Raw genomic sequence first — 19,592 nt, forward strand, 5'->3', positions numbered from 1 at the left:
ATGGGACGGTCTCTCCCTCACACACACACACACACACACAACATTGATTCTAAAATATAATTATTAATATAAACATTCATTAAATTAAAATACATTCAATTTTATTCCAACAATTAGTTAATTACAATTATGGCCTTGCAATATCATGCCTTGTGCACGTGAGCCCTGTCCATAAATTAAAATCAAAATAAGGGAATTTATTTTCAAATTAAGTGTATTTAAATTGTGATTTAAGAACGAAAATATTTATATATATATTAAAAAGAAAAGAGAGGGATTTTGTGTAAGTTGACATTTTGTTAGTGAATTAATGGGAATTGGTGGATTAGCATTAATCACTCCTACTAATCACACCAAATTATGTTAAACTAACGCCCCTTTTATTTCCTTTCCAAAAACAACATTATTATTTATTTATTATCATAAATCATTCTCATAATTAGCAACTCTTTTTTAATATTATTTTTAGATTATGTATTTAAACTGTGAAGGGAGAAAATTGGCGATATTATAATTATACAGAGCTCTTCTACATTATACACTCTTACGACCAAGACTAATTATTGATTTAAATAAAAATAAAAAGGAAAGAGAAATTAAAAAGACGATATCTCTAGCAAAACTGGTCCACTCAACTTCCCAGAATATGTAAATAGGTAAGGAAAAGTATACCAAAAAAATAAATAAAACGAAAAAGCCTTTTTTTGAGAGACGCGCCATGGAAACAAAATTCCGCCGACATAACGGTGGAGCCGGTGGTCCAGCACCACCGACTGGCCGGCGCTCCACCGCTTACAGAACCACCAGGGGGTCTGATCCCATCAAAATATCTTGGAAATACTCGTCGCCCCCTTGGCTGATCGGAGATGATAACAATGGGGTCCCAAAATCTTCAGGCAAATTAGTGAAAAATTCACTGAAATCTTCCTTCCATATGCTTTCTTCGAAGAATAGAGGCTGTTCGTCGACGAAGATCGGTGATTCGGAGATCGGAAGTTTGAAGACGTCGTCAAATCTGGGGAACTCGGTGTAATACTCCGAGGAAATAGTAGTTTTGACTTGACATTCGGGAAATTGATCGTCGGCGAACGGCGGCGGCGGTTGCTGAGACTCATCGGGTTTTTGGGGCTTTTCGGTTTCTTCTGGCGACGTCGTTCTGAAGTGGAGAACCGAAGTCGGAGATGACAAATTGTGAGACTCCTCACTGGAATCGTAATAGGAGCCGGAAACAGAGGCGATATTGGCCACTTCAACTTCCTTCTCCGGCATCGGCACCGATGATGGCGTTGCAAAGTTCGTCAAAGCGTCCGGTCCCCGCAGCTGAATGGCAGCGTTGTCATACACCATCGCGGCTTCCTCCGCGGTGTCGTAGGTCCCGAGCCACAGACGTACACGGCGGGCAGGATCTCTAATCTCCGCCGCCCACTTACCCCAAGGCCGCTGCCGTACACCACGAAACTTCTTCCCATTCGTTGCCGGAACCACCTTCCCCGAACGCCGGGAGTCTGATTGCTCACCAGCAGACCTCTTCCGGCAACTGGGTAAAAGGCTATTTCGACACCCACTTTGGATTTTGATCTCATTGATGTACTTCTTCATTCTCTGCCGCTCGAACAACTCTTCCTCATCGCTCGACGAATCCGTCGCATCAGGGTCCGTCACCGATATACGTACGACTCTACTCTCCGATTGGTGATGTTTTTTGAGGGAAAATTTGCTGGTGAAGTTCCGGTGCTCCGTGACTTTAACAGGACAAAACAGAGTATCTTCCATGGCAGATTCAGCATCAAACTCCGGGAGCAATGGGGATTTCTATAAAATGAGAAGGGGAGAAAAGGGTAAGTCAAAAACCAGACAGTGTTTCGTTTTTGTGGATTCACACTGACGAAAAAGAAACGAAAAACGGCACAGTGAGGAACACGCTTGCTGTGACCCTTTTCCTGTTTTGTAGGACTGATGAGAATGGGTTTATTTTTTGGTCAAAATCTGAAAAGGGTTTTAGGGGATGGAAGAAGGAGGAGAAAGAGAAGGGTTTTGGGGAGTTGCAGAGTCTGTGAAGAAGAAGAAGAAGAAGAAGAAGAAGAAGAAGAAGAAGGCCCGTAGGAGTACTTATGGAGAGAGAGAGAGAGAGAGAGAGAGAGAAGAGTGTCTCAGTAGGAGTACTGTTACTGTTAGAGTGTGCGGCAGAAAGAAAAGAAAAGATCTCTCATAAAACCACCATAGGAATGGAATTCAGAACACGGAAATCGCTGTTTTATAGGATCCCAACGCCCCAATTTGGCAACTCTACAATACAAACCCCTTTTTTTTTTATTCTTATTCCCCCATATATTTTCTCTCCACAGTAACCTAATATCTTAACGGTAAAATTTCTGGTAACTCATTACATAATTTTTTTTTCTTTTTAAGAATTTAGAGAGTAAAGTAATTCAGACAAGGAGTGGCGCGGTTGCTAAAAGATACATATTTTTTCCCATTTCTCTTTTGACGGACGGTGGGTGGAGTGGGTGAAACAGTAAAATTGAGGGTGGGGCGGTGAAAGGAGTGAAAGATTCCGGCGTCAACGACGGGGATACACACTCCCGGCCGCCGCATCTCATTGGTGGACGAAGATTGCGACACGTAAGTCATAAAGTGGGCCCCAGATAGAGACTCGGCCCAATCGGACAACATCATATGGTGTGGTGACTCAGCAAGAGAGTCATCTCGAGTTTCGTAGTACGAGTCACGTGACCCCCAAGATACCCGCCACCCGGTCCAGTTATTTAATTAATGAGTCAAAAAAATTGACTCGTTTTTAAATAAAATTAATTTTCTTGTAATAAAATATCTCCGCGTTTATAAAAATAGGGTAACGGTACACCCCACCGTAATAACGGGAGAACAAAATCTTTTTTACTTAAAATCAAATTATATAATAACACACCCATTTGCGTTCCTATATTTCCTTTTTTCTTTCTACCGAATTTCCTTTTATACTTTTTTTAAATAAAAAATTAATTATATTTCTAAAATAAAAATATTCAAATTTCAAAATGATGAGACTGCCATTTTCTGTCTCTTACCGGGCCTTCACTTTCCCAGATTAGATAATTACTTCTATAACTAAATTTTATATTATTTAAATCTAGACATGTTGGTCAAATAAATGTTTTTTTTTCCATTCACACAACTAGAAGGGGCTTTTTAAAACATTATTTTATAGAACATTTACAAGCATATTTGGAGTTGTAAAATGAAAAACGATGAGGCCGTTCGGAAATCAATAATTATGGGGTTAACTTAAAAGGAAATATTTCCTTTTTCTTACAATATAAAAATAATTTATAATCAATGCTGGTCTCATTTTCTTTATTGGACCCCTCCTCGTTTATAATTCTGTTTTAATTTATGAGAATCAGAATGAATTGTCTTTCAATAATTACTAGAAAAAAAAAGAAAAAAAAAACGTGTTTTGAAATTCACGGGAGCGGTAAAAACAACCATTTTTTTTATCTTTTATTTTTTTTGTAGGGGTTAAAAGTAGGGTTTAATAATTTTTTAATCACTTTTAAGTGGCTTCACCGTCCTAGAGTTCTAATTCAAATTTTAGCAAATTATATTAGTTTTAACATAGCCTCATAACTGTTCAATAAACTATAAATATATATATTTGGTATGGTATTTATTAAATTTCAAATAAAAATGGCAACAAATCTATTTTTTAATTTATTTGTAACATATCTATTAAAGGATGGGTGCATCGTCAGATGTATTTTTGCAAAGATTGAATTTTTATTTAAGTTTAGGTTCAATTTTTTAAAATTAAAATGTTTTTTTTTTTTTCTTTTTCTTTAAACTGAAATTAGCCAGTCCTGAAAAAAAAGAAAAAAAAAAAAGAAAGAGGGAGTAGGTTTGTTGTTGAAACACGTGGCTCATGATGGAGGTGGCAGAGAGCACACACATGAGCGGGGCCCATAGAAAGCGTGATGATCCTCGTGATAAGTCATGGACCTTCAACACACAATATCATTACCCACAAAGAAATTTAACCGGAAACCGGAGCAATCTGTTCCCTCTTCGTCGTTCCATCATAGACGCAACTACGGACAGTGGGCCCCACTCCTCCACCACCACCACCGCCTCCCCTTTTCCAATTCGTAATTTCCAAAATAATAATAATCATATATTATTATTGATTAATAATAAATGATAAATTAAACATTTAATTTTAGTCTGTTCTAATTTGCTTTTGGAATTCTTTTAATAATTATTATTATCATGATTAAATAGTTGTTTGCCTATTTCCGGAATGCCCAAATAAAAATAATAAAAATATAATTTCAGTTACCATATGGATATTTTGATTTTCCCATAAAAGGGAAAAATTAATGACGCAATATTGGATGAACCGGCGTAATTTTTAGCTAAGAAATGCAATAATTCAATGATAAAAAGAACATTTTTCCATTTTTTTTTATACTTTTATTTAGGTACCAACCAAACCGTACAATTATTGTACATTTTTGTCAATTAATTTATTTTCTAACAAAAAATATTACTCTCCATCCAACCCATTGAATTACGTTCTTAGAAAAACGTTTATGAGATATTTTTGTTTTTTTAAGATTTAGAAAAAGGATTACAATAGTTTTTTATTTTAAAAAAATGGTAGACAAGAAAGTAATCCTCGTACAAATGTCGAAAAGTCGACCGGTACAAGAATGCATATATAGGGAAAATATGGCATAAACAGGTTTGTAAGGAAACTATTGAAACTTGCATCGAAATTTGTTTGGAATCCATTATAAGCTATATTCATGGATCAGATTAGTCGGATAAGAAACTCTTGTAGCCAAACAATGGACAAGTACAGATACAAGAGCCCACCATGCATGTCATCGCATGCTTATGTGTAAAATGTCCCACTTGCATATATGATATATTTATAACATAAATTACAAATCTGTGTATGGTCTACATCAAAAATAAGATTTCTTTTTTTTAAAAACGACAGTGGTATGATATTGTTGATGGCGGAGTTAGAAGAGTATTAAGTAGTAAAATCTGAAAATGCATATTTCAAACAATGCACCAAATCCCACAAAACCAGCCACAATGAGGTGCTGTCTTGTTTTGGTTCTTGTGTCAAAATTACTTCCCCACTTGTCTTTATACCTGTCGACGATTCTACGAGTAGAATATGTAGAGTTATTCATTTTGAGATCATTTATATATATATATATATATATTTCGTATACATAATTTCAAATATGAGTTTTTAAAACTATTTGAAAAATATTCTTTTAATGAGCCAATAATATATTTTTTGAAAGAGAAGCATGAAAAATGTTGGTGAAATTTGGAATGGTGGATTGGGTTAGGAACATGAATTATTGAAGTCAATGGGATGGATCATCAAGTCCAAGATATTCGTCCTTTAATGGTTTAAATTGATCTGAATTTCTTATTTTCTTCCATTTTCAGTATAATTATTGAATTAATTATTATTATACAAAACTTTAGATGCCCTTGATCCCAGTGTACCCGGCTTATCATCCTCTTTACTGTCTCCATACTAACTACTTTTATATTCTCAAACCCTAAACCATACTACTAATAATAATTTTTTCACTTAATTTTACCGTTTTTTTTTTAACTTCAAACGCATATTTACTGTAGTTCTTGGGGTAGTAACTTACATGCCCAAGCTTGCATTTGATTTTTTCATTAGAAACAATGAAATAAATATAAATATTATATATATATGTAGTTGTTAAGTTTTGGGAGTAAAAAAGAAAGTATAATCCGTGGGTAAAACTATCATGAAAAGAAACAAAAAGAGTGGGTGTGGGATAAAAATAATGAAGTAAAGATGAGTTCTAAAAAGGAGGGCCTCCTCTATTGGGTTTCCCATTAAGAAATAATAATCTTAATAAAATGGGATTTGGATTTAGTATAAAGTATGATGCCCACATTGTATTTGATTATAATGCACAAAACTTAGCTCGGATTTTGATGGAAACATCAACATTTATTACAACCCCCTCTTTTGTTGCACTTCCTAATCAAAACCCTCCATTTTAATATCATTCTCTCACTACCCTTCCCTTTTAAGCTAGAGATGTCGGTCTCTCCCTTTCTGGACTTTTAATTTTAAGGAATTAGTGGATATGCGACTCTCATCTAATAGTTATAATATTAAAACAACCGCGCATTATTTTAGAAAAATCTTTTCGCTTACTTTTTAAAGCATCTTTATACAAGATTAAAAGTTAAAACAATGAACCAGTAAATTTATGACATTTTAATTAAAATTAAAAAATAAAATGAATGTATATTATACAAAATGATTTGATGTCTCACACAACCTCTCCATTTAAGTAAGCATTTTTGGCAAATGTATAGTAGGTGATGAAGGATAGTAGTTTTGTCCCCTTCCCCAATGACACGGGCGGGTCCCACCGACACGATTGTCGAAAACAACCGGGTACCGGCGGCGTTCACGGCCAGTCTCCGGTCGTGCCAAAACCTACCGTACCCATCTATAAATTATAATAATACTCTTAATTTGGTCATGTCGTTCCCCATGTGGTGCCGACGTGTGTGTCTTACTTTCTTCAAATTATATAATAAATTCCACATGAAGTTTGTAAATTATGTACAGTAATGTTTCTTATTGTTATTCTTATTCCACATTAAATTGACTTTTTTTTTTTTTTTCTCTCTCTCCCTCTCTTCTTCTTCATGAAATGAAATTTTTGGAGATGGGTCACCATTATTGTTATTATTATTTTTTTTTAAGGCCTAGAGTTCAAGTTGGAGTTTGGCTTTGTTTATTCAAATCATTTTTATGGGGAAGTTGTAACATATTAAATTTGATTGGGGCATTCCAAGGCTTTAGTTTTTCTATTTTTCTTTCCATAACATTGTAAAATTTACCCAACTAAAATCAATTGTACAGATTAATCTCGATTACGTGTTCGCTGTGATGTTTTTTTTTTTCACTTAGCTAGAGGGACATAACTCAAGTGGTAGAGTTTCGCTCTTGTAATTACGGGTTGTATATCTAATTGTCCCAATCGTAATGATAGTATCTTTCTCTCCCGACCACCTAAATGAACTAACAAACAACCATCAAAATACAAAGATTTAAATAATATTTTAAACCTAAATTATTATTTTTTATAATTACTAACTCAACATTTTTTTACCAATTTAGTATTTTGTTCTCCCACCTACTTTTATTAATTACATCTTTTGCTGACTTTAATGTCTCATAATTAAAAATTTATTGAAACTCCATTATATATCATATTGACACATTATCACTGTGACATTTACAATAGTCACATGTCTAAAAACTAAAATTGAGATTTTAAATATTAAAAAACCAAAATAAAAGACATAAAATTTAAGATAAACTAAAATAAGAACTTTGAAGCAAAAACCCATATTTAATCTTCAATCATCATCCTCACCCATCACATATACAATCATCCCCTAAAACTCTATACAATCACCCCAAGTTCATTTTTTTTTTTTTTTTTTTGGTCAAAATCTATCATGTTTTACCATGTGTGTATATATCTACACACACGTTACATGCCCATATTTAGAAATGTCTATGGGTGAGTAGAGACAAGGAAGTCTTCTCTATGCTTCCGATTACAATCTTTATACCCATAAAATTTCCTATTTATTTTTATAGCAATGAAGGCTATAGATCTGCCGGAATCAAATTTCTTATAGAAACTTAGATTATCATAAAGGTTAGTGAGAATATTTACTCAAACAGAAAACTCCATTTATAGCCCGAATTAAATAAATTATAAAAAAAATAGAAATAACAATAAATTGACCCAATATATTTGCTTATAATAAAAAGTTAAATATAATATCTATAATAGACGTGATGTAAGGCTAAATATCATATTTTGTGCATAAACATAAATGAGGTTCTGAAAGAATTAAATATATTATATATATGTGATTAAGATTTAATGAAGAAATTGAAGTGTAAATGGTATGGGATCGTGCATGGAACTTGGATTTGGGAGACCTCGAAAAGATTTCTTACAGATTTTTATTCACATTTTATATTTACAATCCCATCACCTTCACCCTCACCTTATATTATTATTATTATTATATATTAAGGGGCAAGTGCAGGTTCATTTATAAGTGCTCACACTTAATTAAAAAATGATGAACTATTAATATAATACATAATGCTATTGTGAATTAATTAAATATTTGAATTAATATTCATAAGAATGTAGCTTTAATTACTTCTTTAGTTCCAAAATATTCTTTCTAATATAATATATATAACTATATATTATTATCAAAATCAAGAAGAAGTGAAAACTGACTTGGATCCGTTGCACCATGTTACTCCCACACAGATTCTAAGTTTCATGTGAAATTAAATACTTTAAACATAATTATTGTGAAATTAAACTATTCTAAAATTACTTTTTAGACTCTTTAATTACACATAAACGTCAATAATATATTGTCATCTATTTAAAACTAAAACCAAAAATATTTGCATGCATTTTTTTATTTTTACTTTATAGAGGAAAGTATTAATCAAATGAAAATTGGTATGATGTCATTAGAACTAGCCATTTGAAAATTATTAATATGAAAAAGGACAAATATATATATCTATATATTTAGTGAGTAAATAAAAATAATAAATTAAGGAACTGCACGTGTCACAATCAAGGCAATAGGGTATATACTTAGAAGTTGACTTGGCTTCAAATGAATTCAATGATATGACCTTTTGAGGAATTTGAAGAGGTATTTCAGAAGTCAAAATAACGGGTTTCCCATCAACGTCATTATTTTAGCATTTTAAAAAAATATAGTTTCTTTTTAATTTCTGTTCTTATTTATTGTCACGATTTTAAATTTTTACCCATCTGATAGTACATCGAGATTTTCTTATTTTACTATAATACGTAAACTTGATTTTAATAATAGGAAATTTAATATTATTTGAAAAGGTGATTAGAAACTGAATTTGCGTAGAATAAAAACTGATGGTGGGCTAGTGATGGGCCAGGCCCAATTATAGAAGGAACTAAAGCCCATCACTTTTAAGCCTAATTTTGGTCTGCCTTTATTAATGTTTCAAAATTGTGGTTATTGAATTTAGAAAGTATTATCTATTATTCGTTTAAAAAGTTATAATTTATCCTTTCGTTTCAAAATACGCATCTATTTTGTATTTCAAAAGGTATAATCTATTATATGTTTGAATATATTTCAAAGTTGAATTATTGTTTTTAAAAAAAAACATTATCAAATCTTTATTTAAAAAAAGAAAAAGCATCCAGAATCATTCATTTTTGAAGGCCGTAATCTACCCTTTATTTAAAAAGGTGTCATTTTTTCTTCTTTTGAAAAAACATCATTTCATTCATAATTTCAAAAAGAAAATAGCATTTGTTTTGCCATCAGCATCATCTATTATTCATTTGAAAACTATCTACAATTCTTTGCTTTCAAAATGTACGGTCAAAAGAAAATATTCACCGAAAGTTTAGAAACTTGAATCGTCACATACTTGTATAAATTTTGAAGATTTTAGGCAAAAATGAAAAATTGCAAAGCATAAGCATACAGTTACATTTTTTTTATAAAGCTGTTTAACATTTTCTTTTAAAGAAATGTACAATGTCTGGTCTATGATGAGCGAAGTAAAAGAGCAGAGAGGAACATGGAGACAGAACCGAAGATACATTTTAGGGTCCTATATATTATATTATATTAATCCACAACCAAATAAGAAAATATTTTCCAATTGGAATGAAAGGGAAATGTTAACGACATTTCTTTGCTCAAGCAGCAGCAGCAGCATAGGATGGTTGCAACAGACCGACATAAAGATTCATATATAGAACAGGCAGGTGAGCATAAAAATTTGGACAACCTAAATGGCATTCATTGAGTCACCATCGCTGCTCACCCCATGGCGTACTTCTGCGTCCAGCTCCTAGCAGTTGTCTCGTATTTGTTCCTGTCAGTCTTGTACATGTGAGCGATCTCAGGCACCAGTGGGTCATCCGGATTTGGGTCCGTCAACAGAGAACAGATTGAAAGTAACACCTAGTTATATAAGCACATTCAAGATTAATCAGTAGTCATGAAACAGATCATTTATTAGCATCATAAGCATTCAAGTATCAAGGTGCAACCAAGAGATATCCACATCCCATACAACGAAAAAACAGTTTAGTCGAGGGAGATCAACCCATCCAATAACCAGAGCTATATTGTTGATGAAGACGAGGTCAGAAGGATATTGTTTCATAACATCAGTAGAGCAAAAAGGTTAGCGCCATTCTTAGTTGAGTTATTTTTTCTATCTAAATTGGGAGAGGAGATGATGGTCCATGTTTGCACCATCTTTCAAAAGGCATACGGAATCATCGCATCGGTATAACTATGCTAAAGGAACTAGCAAGAGGAAAGCTCGTCAAGATAGGTCATGATCATAAGACTAGCTTAAAAAAATGGCAAAGACAGCAAAACCTCTTTTTTCTTTGCTTTTTTAAGTGAATGGACAAACCTTGGAAATAGTTAGGGCCGGGCTCCACTGCTCTTTCAAAATGTCAAGGCAAATACTACCATTGCTGTTGATATTTGGGTGGAAAACCTTTGTTCTAAATGCCACCTGCAAATCCAATCGTGAGAGGAGGAAATAAGAAAGTTGCTTCCAATAAAATCCATAACAAGACAAATGCAGAAGCATCACGATTTTTCTTAGGCAAGATATCTTGGTGTATGAGTCACCATCTATTTGATAAGGTTGTCAGACCCATATGCCCACTTCATCTAATCATAAGCAATACCCCTTGCAGTAAAGTAAAGTTACAAACAGATGATGCGGCAAGACAAAGAAACTATCCTACATAGTACTTCTGCCTTGGACCTCCCCCTATAACATACACATATTTTTGTTTTAATGGAAAACCAAGATTTCATTAAGAATGAAAGAATACAAGATGACATTTTAAGAAACAGCTCAAAAGCCACTCACCTAGCTATGCAAGAAGGATCTAATTCAAAATGACAAGACCTAGAGGGAAATTACAAAAATCTTTGAACACCAATACCCAAAGGTAACCTAGCATCTGACTAAACCTCTCCCTTTAATATATTGGAGACGGTCTCAAGACAACATACTAACATTTTTTTGGAAAACTTATGTCAAAAAACTGAACAGACAAATGCATGTATGATTGATCAACTATCAACTAAAGATGTAAATGCATGGTCGCAAACCAAAGTACATACTCTGCTACTAAAGCTCGTTAAGCTGACAATAGTTGATCTTGAAGATCAAATGAGAAAGATGAGAAGGCAAGATCAAGATCAACAGCATACGTTAGACATGCTAGGACACACAAGTTCAACAGTAACTATTAATTTAAAAGAAAGTGTCATACCTTAGGAGGCTTAAAAGGATAATCCGGAGGAAAATGAATGGTGACAAGGAAAACACCCCCAGCATAAGGACTGTCTGGAGGACCCATTATGGTAGCTTGCCAATGAAACATATCTTCCGCAACTGGGCCTGAGGAAATTCTTACATGAGTCAGCACCTCAATAGAAACTTACTGTTCTAACTATTAAGACCATTTGGGATATACCAAAAACTCAAAGCACAAATAAATCTGAAGGAAGAAAAAAATGTAGATCCTTAAACCCAGTCTTAAATCTCATGCATATGCAAATACTCTAAATTCAGCAACAGGGGTGAAACAAACTAACAAAGGCAATACTACCTCGATATTCATGCCCAATCAATCAATTTACATGATAACTTCGTTTTTGGAAGCAAGAAGTATTCAAGGTGACAAGGAGTTTAAAATTCAAAACTTCAGTTCCAGATGTGAGTATCCCAAGCTAAACTGCTCAAAATTGCTTCCATAAACGTTTACAACGCAATGAAGACATCATCTCTTCTCACCATGCATAATTACACCAAAACAACTAAGGTGGAAGGCTCAAAGAGAAACTTCCGGAAGAAATAATCTAAGAATTTGAACAACTGAGATGCTCAGACACACAATCGAACAAAATTCTCATAAATTTCACATAGGGAATTCATCGACTAAATTTCCTTTTCATAAACCATGGTGGGATGATCGGACGATCATTATTCTATCAGATGGTAAAGCAACCCCTACAAATTTTACACAACAAACTCCGCCTAAAAATTCCTTAAGACAATCATCAGCTCACATTTTCAGGAAAAACCGATAACAAAAACGGTTATATAATTAGCAAGTACAGCAAAGAAGACCGAACAGACAACCAGATGAAGGCAAGTAGCAAAATAGAACAGTGAATATTATAATACCAATCAATTCAAGGAAATCAAAACAATATTTAAAAAAAATGAAAAGAAAATAGGAAAATAGTTTCATACCAGCGCTACATGATGTAGGAGGGTCCTTCTGCAAATCCTTGAGTTCCTTCAAGATCCTCTTCGACGCCATCCGAAAAAGCTAACAAAAATCTATAAGATCCAGAATCCAAATCCAAACATCAGATCAGGGCTGAAACTGGTTCAAAAACATCAACAAAAGAGGCAAAGCAAAAGAGAAAAATTGTCGTTTTTAAGGAAAAAAAGAAAAAGAAAAAAGGAAGTCTTACACGAGAGAGGTCCTCGTGAAGGCGCTGTAGGTCTGGTGTGAGGGTTTGTGAAGATGACGAAGAGAGGATGAGGACGAGAAACGACAGAGATAGAAAACTGATGGTGATTTGTTGAGGAATGAATTTTATAGAACCGTTTCTGCTTGTGGGACCCCGCCCCAAAGCCGACGTTTTTTATGGGTTCTATTATTTTTATATTATTATTAATAATATATATGTGTGTTTTTAGGGAATTAGGTGGGCCCTTCCTAGCGTTTCATTCACGCCACCATCCTTCCAATCCCCTCCCGCCGAAAGCTGCCGCCGAAGACAATTATTCCCTTTTTCTGGTTTGCTTTTAATGGGCCTTCACTTCAAGCCCATTTTCAAGTTGGGCTCCGGCCTCAATACGAACCCAGGCCCAACTCAAAGGAAAACATTATTGAACAGCTTTATTTTATAATATATATTTATAAATAGATTTTCTCGGTTTACAAAATTCAGAACTCACTCTATTTTATTATCTAAATCTACCCATCTACTCCCCCCCCCCAAAAAAAAATATATATATATATATATATTAATTTATAAACTTTTATGTGTAATATATCTCAAAATTTTATAAAATTTATAATCTCTAGTAGATTTATTTCATGTCTTTAATAGGCCTCTAAACTTTAAATTTTAGTTTAACTGAATAAGAAATTTTGAAAAGGGTGCATAAAGTTAGAAAATTCTTATCCAAATGCCTTTAAAATCTTTTCCGTCAATTAAGATTGATACAGACATGGGAACGAAAAAGTAATTCACTTTTTTAGGAATAAAAAGGAAAATTAAGCTAACCCCAATTCAACTACTTTCAATGAATACAAATCAGAAGGCCAAAAGAACAACCTATGTACTGAAACCACCAGCATAACACAACAAAGATGATGATAAGAAATTTCAATGTAAATGTGAGGAAGAGCCGATTTCCATCACATGAACTGGAGTCGAATACGCTGATTTTGACCCAGTCGATGGTCGGGTTCCGGTACTCAATTGCCGAACTTGCTCGATTCTTGACGCGATATCCATCATTTTTGGCCTCTGCTCTGGCATTTTGGCAACACAAGACAACCCAATTTGCAGCATCTCTACCATTTCTTCTTCTATATTTGGGTACCTGAGAAGCTCCACATCGAACACTTCTGCTGTCCATTCCTCCCTCACCACAGAGTTCACCCATCTCACCAAATTAACAACTTCATTACAACCTTCAACGTGTATGGGGGACTTTCCAGTCAGAAGCTCCAGCAGCACCACCCCAAAACTATACACATCAGCTGCTTCCGATACTCTCCGACTATCGGTCAATTCTGGCGCTCGGTAACCAGGAGTTCTTGTGGCAGGTACTGGAGTTGAGTTCATCAATGCAGCCAACCCGACGTCGGATACACAGCCGTATCCGTTAGAGTTGAGGAAAATGTTTGAGGCTCTGATGTTTCCATGGCAACTTTTTCCACCATTTTCTGTGTGAATATGAGCAAGACCTCGAGCCGCTCCAATCGCAATCTTCATCCGAGTATCCCAATCTAACACATGCAAACCATCTCCTTCTTTACCTGCATCGTAATTACTCTTAAATCTAACGAACCAGGCTTCTTTATAAATTCCATAAAAATGTATGGAAAGGATGAAAATAAAAAGACGAAATAGCAGTTGGAAGCAAGGTGATATGACATGGTACTTACTGTGTAACATTGCAGACACGCTCCCTTGTCCATAGTAGTCATAGACCGTAAGCTTCTCATCCTTCGAATAATAGTATGCTCGTAAAGAAACGACGTTCTCGTGCTTAATTTTTCCAATCAACTCCATCTGCTGTTCAAATTCTCGCTTTCCAACATTCACCTGATTCAGCCTCTTCACTACCACGGTCGTCGAGTCCTCCAAAGCTGCCTTGTAGCTCACGCCGAACGTTCCCTTCCCAAGAACCTCGGCCGATGCTCTCAACAGGTCTTCCAAGTCAAATGCAAGATTAGAATCCTGAAAGAAATTAAGGTTGTTCTTTTGTTCTTGGCTCTCAAAACCCCTTTTCATCACAAATGTTTCCTTCTTTTTGGTCTCAATGGAGGAACTCAGTTCTTTTCCTTTTTTCAACCAACAAGCAGTCAACAGAACAACTAGCAAAAGAAACCCAATAACAGAACCACCAATTGCAATACCAAGTATTGCAGATTCACTTAGCCCTTTGTCTTTTCTCGTCGGTTGAGTACTGGGAGGCTGGAGAGGAATAGATGGGGGAATGGCAACATGTTCTGCAGTTACATTGTTACCGACGAACACCCAACTCGGAAATCTTTGAAGAGAATGAGGCACATTTCCAGTAAGATTATTATTAGACAGATCTAACCGTTGCAAACTCGGAATATCGAGGTCCGGAATTTCTCCTGTAAACGAGTTGTTTGCAAGATTCAGAGCTGTCAAATGACTCAATTTTGAGATAGAGGAAGGAATACTCCCATTAAAGAGATTGTTGGATAGATCAATGACACTAAGGTTATTCCAAATTGAAAAATCTAAAGGCAAAGGACCAGAAAACTCGTTGTATTGCAGATACAAGGAACTCAAGTTTTGTAGATTCGAAAAATCAGAAGGGAAAGGCCCTGTTATCCTATTCAACCTAAGGCTTAGAGTCTCCAGCGCAGATAGGCGGCTAAGAGTATTCACAGGGATAGGGCCGAGCAGACCATTTCCGGGTAATCGTAGGGCTACTACTCTGGACTCATCAGAGTTGCAAAACACTCCCGTCCAGGAATTGCACACAGAACTATTCTCATTCCAATTGAGAGAAGGCGAGTGGGGGATAGTATGGAAGAAATCCAGCAAAGCTTGCTTGTCTTCAACTGGCTCAGTGAGAACCCCCGGCCAGATGATTGCTAAAAACAATATAATCTCGAGGAAGATGAAGCTATTCTTCATCATTTTCTCAGACAAAAATTAGTATTCCAAGATAAATTGGTTACCAATGAGAGAAACTAAGCTTGTAAATCTGGCTCATACCTGCAAAATTTCCACATATAGAAGATGCAGAATGAGAAGATGAAATAGTTCTACTAGTTGACTTTCAGAACCACCAAGCAAAAGAAACCCAAATCGCAGACGAACAAGCAAACAAACAAACAAGTTCATCCAGTAGGGTTTCATTTCCAATACCTAAATTACATTATTCCATCAATACGCATAGAACTAAAACAAGCAAGCGTCGCCTCACATACCTTTCAAAAACCGCACGAGATCAATCGCAACAGAGCTCCGACTACAAAATTCTCAACGACCCAGTTGTCAGGGAAAGAGGAAAGGGACGGAGGATAATTGAATTGGAAGTTAAGGAAAGCTATGAATCCCAGAAGGGAAATTTTCAGAAAGAACAAAGAGAAGGCTTAGAATGAGAGAGAGGCGTTAGAAAAGCTCCGTACGTACTGGGTCGTTGGCAATGATAGCGATGGAAGTCGAGAGGGAATCGTTTCCTTAGAGAAGCGGTCTAGGCTCACATGCCATTGTTCAGAGAAAACTTATGTTGGACAATCATTTGAGAGGTCTGAAAGAAGAAGAAGAAGAACAGAGAAGAGAAGTATAATTTAATTGTTAGGAGCCCATTTCTTTATGGCAAGCTGACAGGAGCTTCCATGTGAGGTGGTTGACGCCATTGATGGATAGTTCTCTTCCCCATCAAGAATAAATATTAAAACCAAAGAGTAATCTTCTCATTCTTTTTTTCTTTTCCTTTCCCACGATACTTAGAATCATATTCGAATTAGATATAATTGCATCATAATTAACCATAATTTTTTTTTGCATTTTTAAGAATTATTACCATTTAAATTGGTGCATATATTTAAAATTAGATATTTTAAGAGAGTTTAAGTCAAAACATTTTTTCATGAGGCCTAAATAAGTAAAATTATGAATATAATTTAGTGACGGAAGACTATTATAGTTAATTTTAAAGTCCATTTCGAGCCTATATCTTTTTTAAATATAATAAATGAAATAGGTAAATTTAAGTCTCTTTAAAATGAGAAATAAGTACTAATTATTATTATTATTTAATGAAATATTTCCAACCATATAATTGACCATTGTTTTAAATGCATCAACTTGTTTCCGACATTATTTTCTCCCTATTTTTTTTTTAAACCGACCATTTTATATATAGAAATATTTAATATGTAATTAATAAGTAAATTTATAAACTTTTTTTTTTACAAACATAACTATATTCTGTTTAGGCAAGTAGTACATGGCCGACCAAATCCATTGAATTTTGATGAATAATTTTATAAGTTTTTTTTTAAACAGTAACATAAATTATTCTCATTTACATGTCACTACTAAGTTTAATAATAATCATATTATTAATAGATAAAAAAAAATGAAGGGGACATGGAAAACAGCTCATCAGAAAACAGGTCATTTACAAAGATTTCATAAAATAGTTGTATAAAACTTGAAAAGCATGCATTCATGTGCATATTATTGCTGTCTTCAATTATGAGAGGGAGAATCTCAATCATCTTTGCTGGAACATTTATTATTATTATTATTATTCAAAATATTGAATCAATTTTTACTTATAACTCTCAATTTTATTAAATTTGTGAGTAAATATTAATTTTCAAAGTGGCATTATTGAATAAATTAACCAATGAGTTTAGTAAACCTACATGTTACATGTGCTTTTGTAAATAATTCTACTACAATATTAGGCCTGCTAATAAATTTGGTCAAACTCACACAACACAAATAAATTAAGATTTTTTTTTTTAAGTAAAATTTATTCATTGAATTATTAACTAAAAAAATTACTAATTATTTTTCTAAAATTAATCCAAAATCACTTAACTATAATTATTTTCTTCCAAGATTAGTATAAAAGAGAAAAAAGGAAGAGTAGTAGAAAAGATTTTAAAAAATTGTTCATATTAATTTGCAACACAAGCACTGCGGATACCAGAACGACGTCGCATCCATCTTTTTTTTTTTTTTTTTTTTTTTGTGCCTAAAATAGACATTTTTCTAAGAAAATTAGATATGTGGCATGCGAGAGAGGACGACCCACGCGTTCAGCCCAGTTAGGCAGAAGTAGAGCCCATATCATATTTGGCCCACATCAAAAAACATAATTTTCTATTATTAAATATTATACACCAAGAATCTTTGATATATATAGCTTAAATTAATAAAAATATAGTATTTTATTTAAAAAAAAAATCCCAATAATATCATTAAGCTTTAAAAAAATTAAAATACTCTTGAACTTAAATAAATCAATATAAATATATATATATATATATATATTATTAGTTATAAATGGAAACTTTTAAAATGGTTAAAAAACTCTAATTTTTATTATTTTTTTAAATTAGTATTTTTTTAAGAGTAAAAAGTAAGTTCTCAAATTTTAATAATAACTTAAAAAAATTATATATATATATATATATATATATATATATATATATAATATTCACATTTTTTTCACTTCAAAAACATTTTTAAGCTTTTAATTTTTTTTTTAAATAGTAACAGTTGTAAATAATTTATGAGAGTTTATTGACGATTTTTGTTTATATATGGACGATAATATTTTTTGGACTTTTTTTATAGAGGTAAAAAGTGCTAATACAACATTCAAAATCTTGTGGTTAATTTTTCTTTTTAATTAATATATGAAAGTATTTTTAATTTTTTTTAAGTGAAAGGGTATTTTAAAAAAAAATTAAATGGATATTTTTTGGACGGGTACGTTTTAAACAAAATATTAATAGTCTTCATCCTATTAATAAAATTTAGAGATTTTTTTTAATACAAAATACAAAACAAAAGTATATTGATATTGTTATTATCGTAGCCCCTCTCTATGTATTTTAGTAGTCATCATGATTATTTTCATTTTATTCTATATATTTTTTTACATCGTTAAAAATGGATTGAAAAAAATATCGAATTTTCTTAAAATAACTATTTTATAAAACATATCGAACAATTTCTTTTATCATAAGAAATCTCCATATTAAAAGTTATTCATTTTTGTAAAACTCTCCTTCACACGTTTGTGAGCTGTATAGCTCTAATTTAGAGAAAGTTTGCTCTCAAATTTTAGTAGTAAATTAATTAAACCAGAATTTAATTACCCTTTTGAACCAAAACTTAAATTAATATAAACATAATTCAATTAGAAAAAGGTGTATCAATCAATACTCTCAATTAAATATAGACTCATAGATCTATGTTTGGTTAGATGTCAATAATAATAAATAAATAAATAAAGACTAAATAATTAATACGATGCTTTTAAAAAAATATATAGTTTAAATTAAAGTTTGGAATTTAGTGGGTAATCAAATGATACTCACCAAAATTAAAAAATATATATAATATTAAAATGCAATTCTTCATTTGTCATTTGTATAAGATCCTAACTTCAACTTTTATATGTACATTATATGAAACACGTGCAGCTTTTAGATGTCCTTTGTACATTTTAATCAATTATTGTAATTTATTTTTATTTTATTTTATGAGTTGTATATCAATTAAATTACGACAAGAATTGTGGGTGTCAACATCGATCGGCAAAAGGCCGCTTTCAAAAGAACTCAAATTTGATTTCCCCACCTATTTATTTTCAATTTAAGTTTTATTTATTTATTAATTATTAATAGCAAAAAAAATCATACTTTTTTGTCACGCCAATTTAGTATTTAATTATTTGAAAATAAAAGCTACAACACTTTCAGACTAAATAGGAAGCGAGCTATAAGAGTTTGACGTTTATTAAATTATTAGTACGTACCTCACAACTATTGCTTTCAATCCTAAGGTTGTAATAAAATGTTTTATATGCTATCATTTCATCATCCACTCCATATTTCACTTTCTTATAGACGACATTTTGTAGAAGTCAATTTTTT

At 33.0% G+C, this 19,592-nt stretch overlaps 3 protein-coding genes across 3 annotated transcripts; all 3 read right to left on the reverse strand.

Annotated features, from left to right (window-relative positions):
* Positions 1-490: 490 nt before the first annotated feature.
* Positions 491-2,312, reverse strand: LOC111483359 (ethylene-responsive transcription factor CRF4-like). Its single transcript, XM_023129548.1, has one exon. The coding sequence runs from the start codon at positions 1,771-1,773 to the stop codon at positions 793-795; it is 981 nt and encodes a 326-aa protein (XP_022985316.1). The 5' UTR covers positions 1,774-2,312; the 3' UTR covers positions 491-792.
* Positions 2,313-9,721: 7,409 nt separating this feature from the next.
* On the reverse strand, positions 9,722-12,767 carry LOC111483017 (ubiquitin-conjugating enzyme E2 10). The gene is made up of 5 exons (XM_023129102.1): positions 12,658-12,767; positions 12,431-12,520; positions 11,445-11,572; positions 10,565-10,669; positions 9,722-10,101 (listed from the first exon to the last, which is right to left on the reverse strand). The coding sequence occupies exons 2-5, from the start codon at positions 12,498-12,500 to the stop codon at positions 9,958-9,960; spliced, it is 447 nt and encodes a 148-aa protein (XP_022984870.1). The 5' UTR covers positions 12,501-12,520; positions 12,658-12,767; the 3' UTR covers positions 9,722-9,957.
* A 615-nt stretch (positions 12,768-13,382) lies between these two features.
* LOC111483030 (probable inactive receptor kinase At4g23740) lies at positions 13,383-16,379 on the reverse strand. The gene is made up of 3 exons (XM_023129118.1): positions 15,897-16,379; positions 14,370-15,681; positions 13,383-14,240 (listed from the first exon to the last, which is right to left on the reverse strand). The coding sequence occupies exons 2-3, from the start codon at positions 15,601-15,603 to the stop codon at positions 13,582-13,584; spliced, it is 1,893 nt and encodes a 630-aa protein (XP_022984886.1). The 5' UTR covers positions 15,604-15,681; positions 15,897-16,379; the 3' UTR covers positions 13,383-13,581.
* Between the last annotated feature and the right edge of the window lie 3,213 nt (positions 16,380-19,592).

This window comes from Cucurbita maxima, unplaced genomic scaffold (assembly GCF_002738345.1).
Source record: "Cucurbita maxima cultivar Rimu unplaced genomic scaffold, Cmax_1.0 Cma_Scf00008, whole genome shotgun sequence".
NCBI lineage: Eukaryota > Viridiplantae > Streptophyta > Magnoliopsida > Cucurbitales > Cucurbitaceae > Cucurbita > Cucurbita maxima.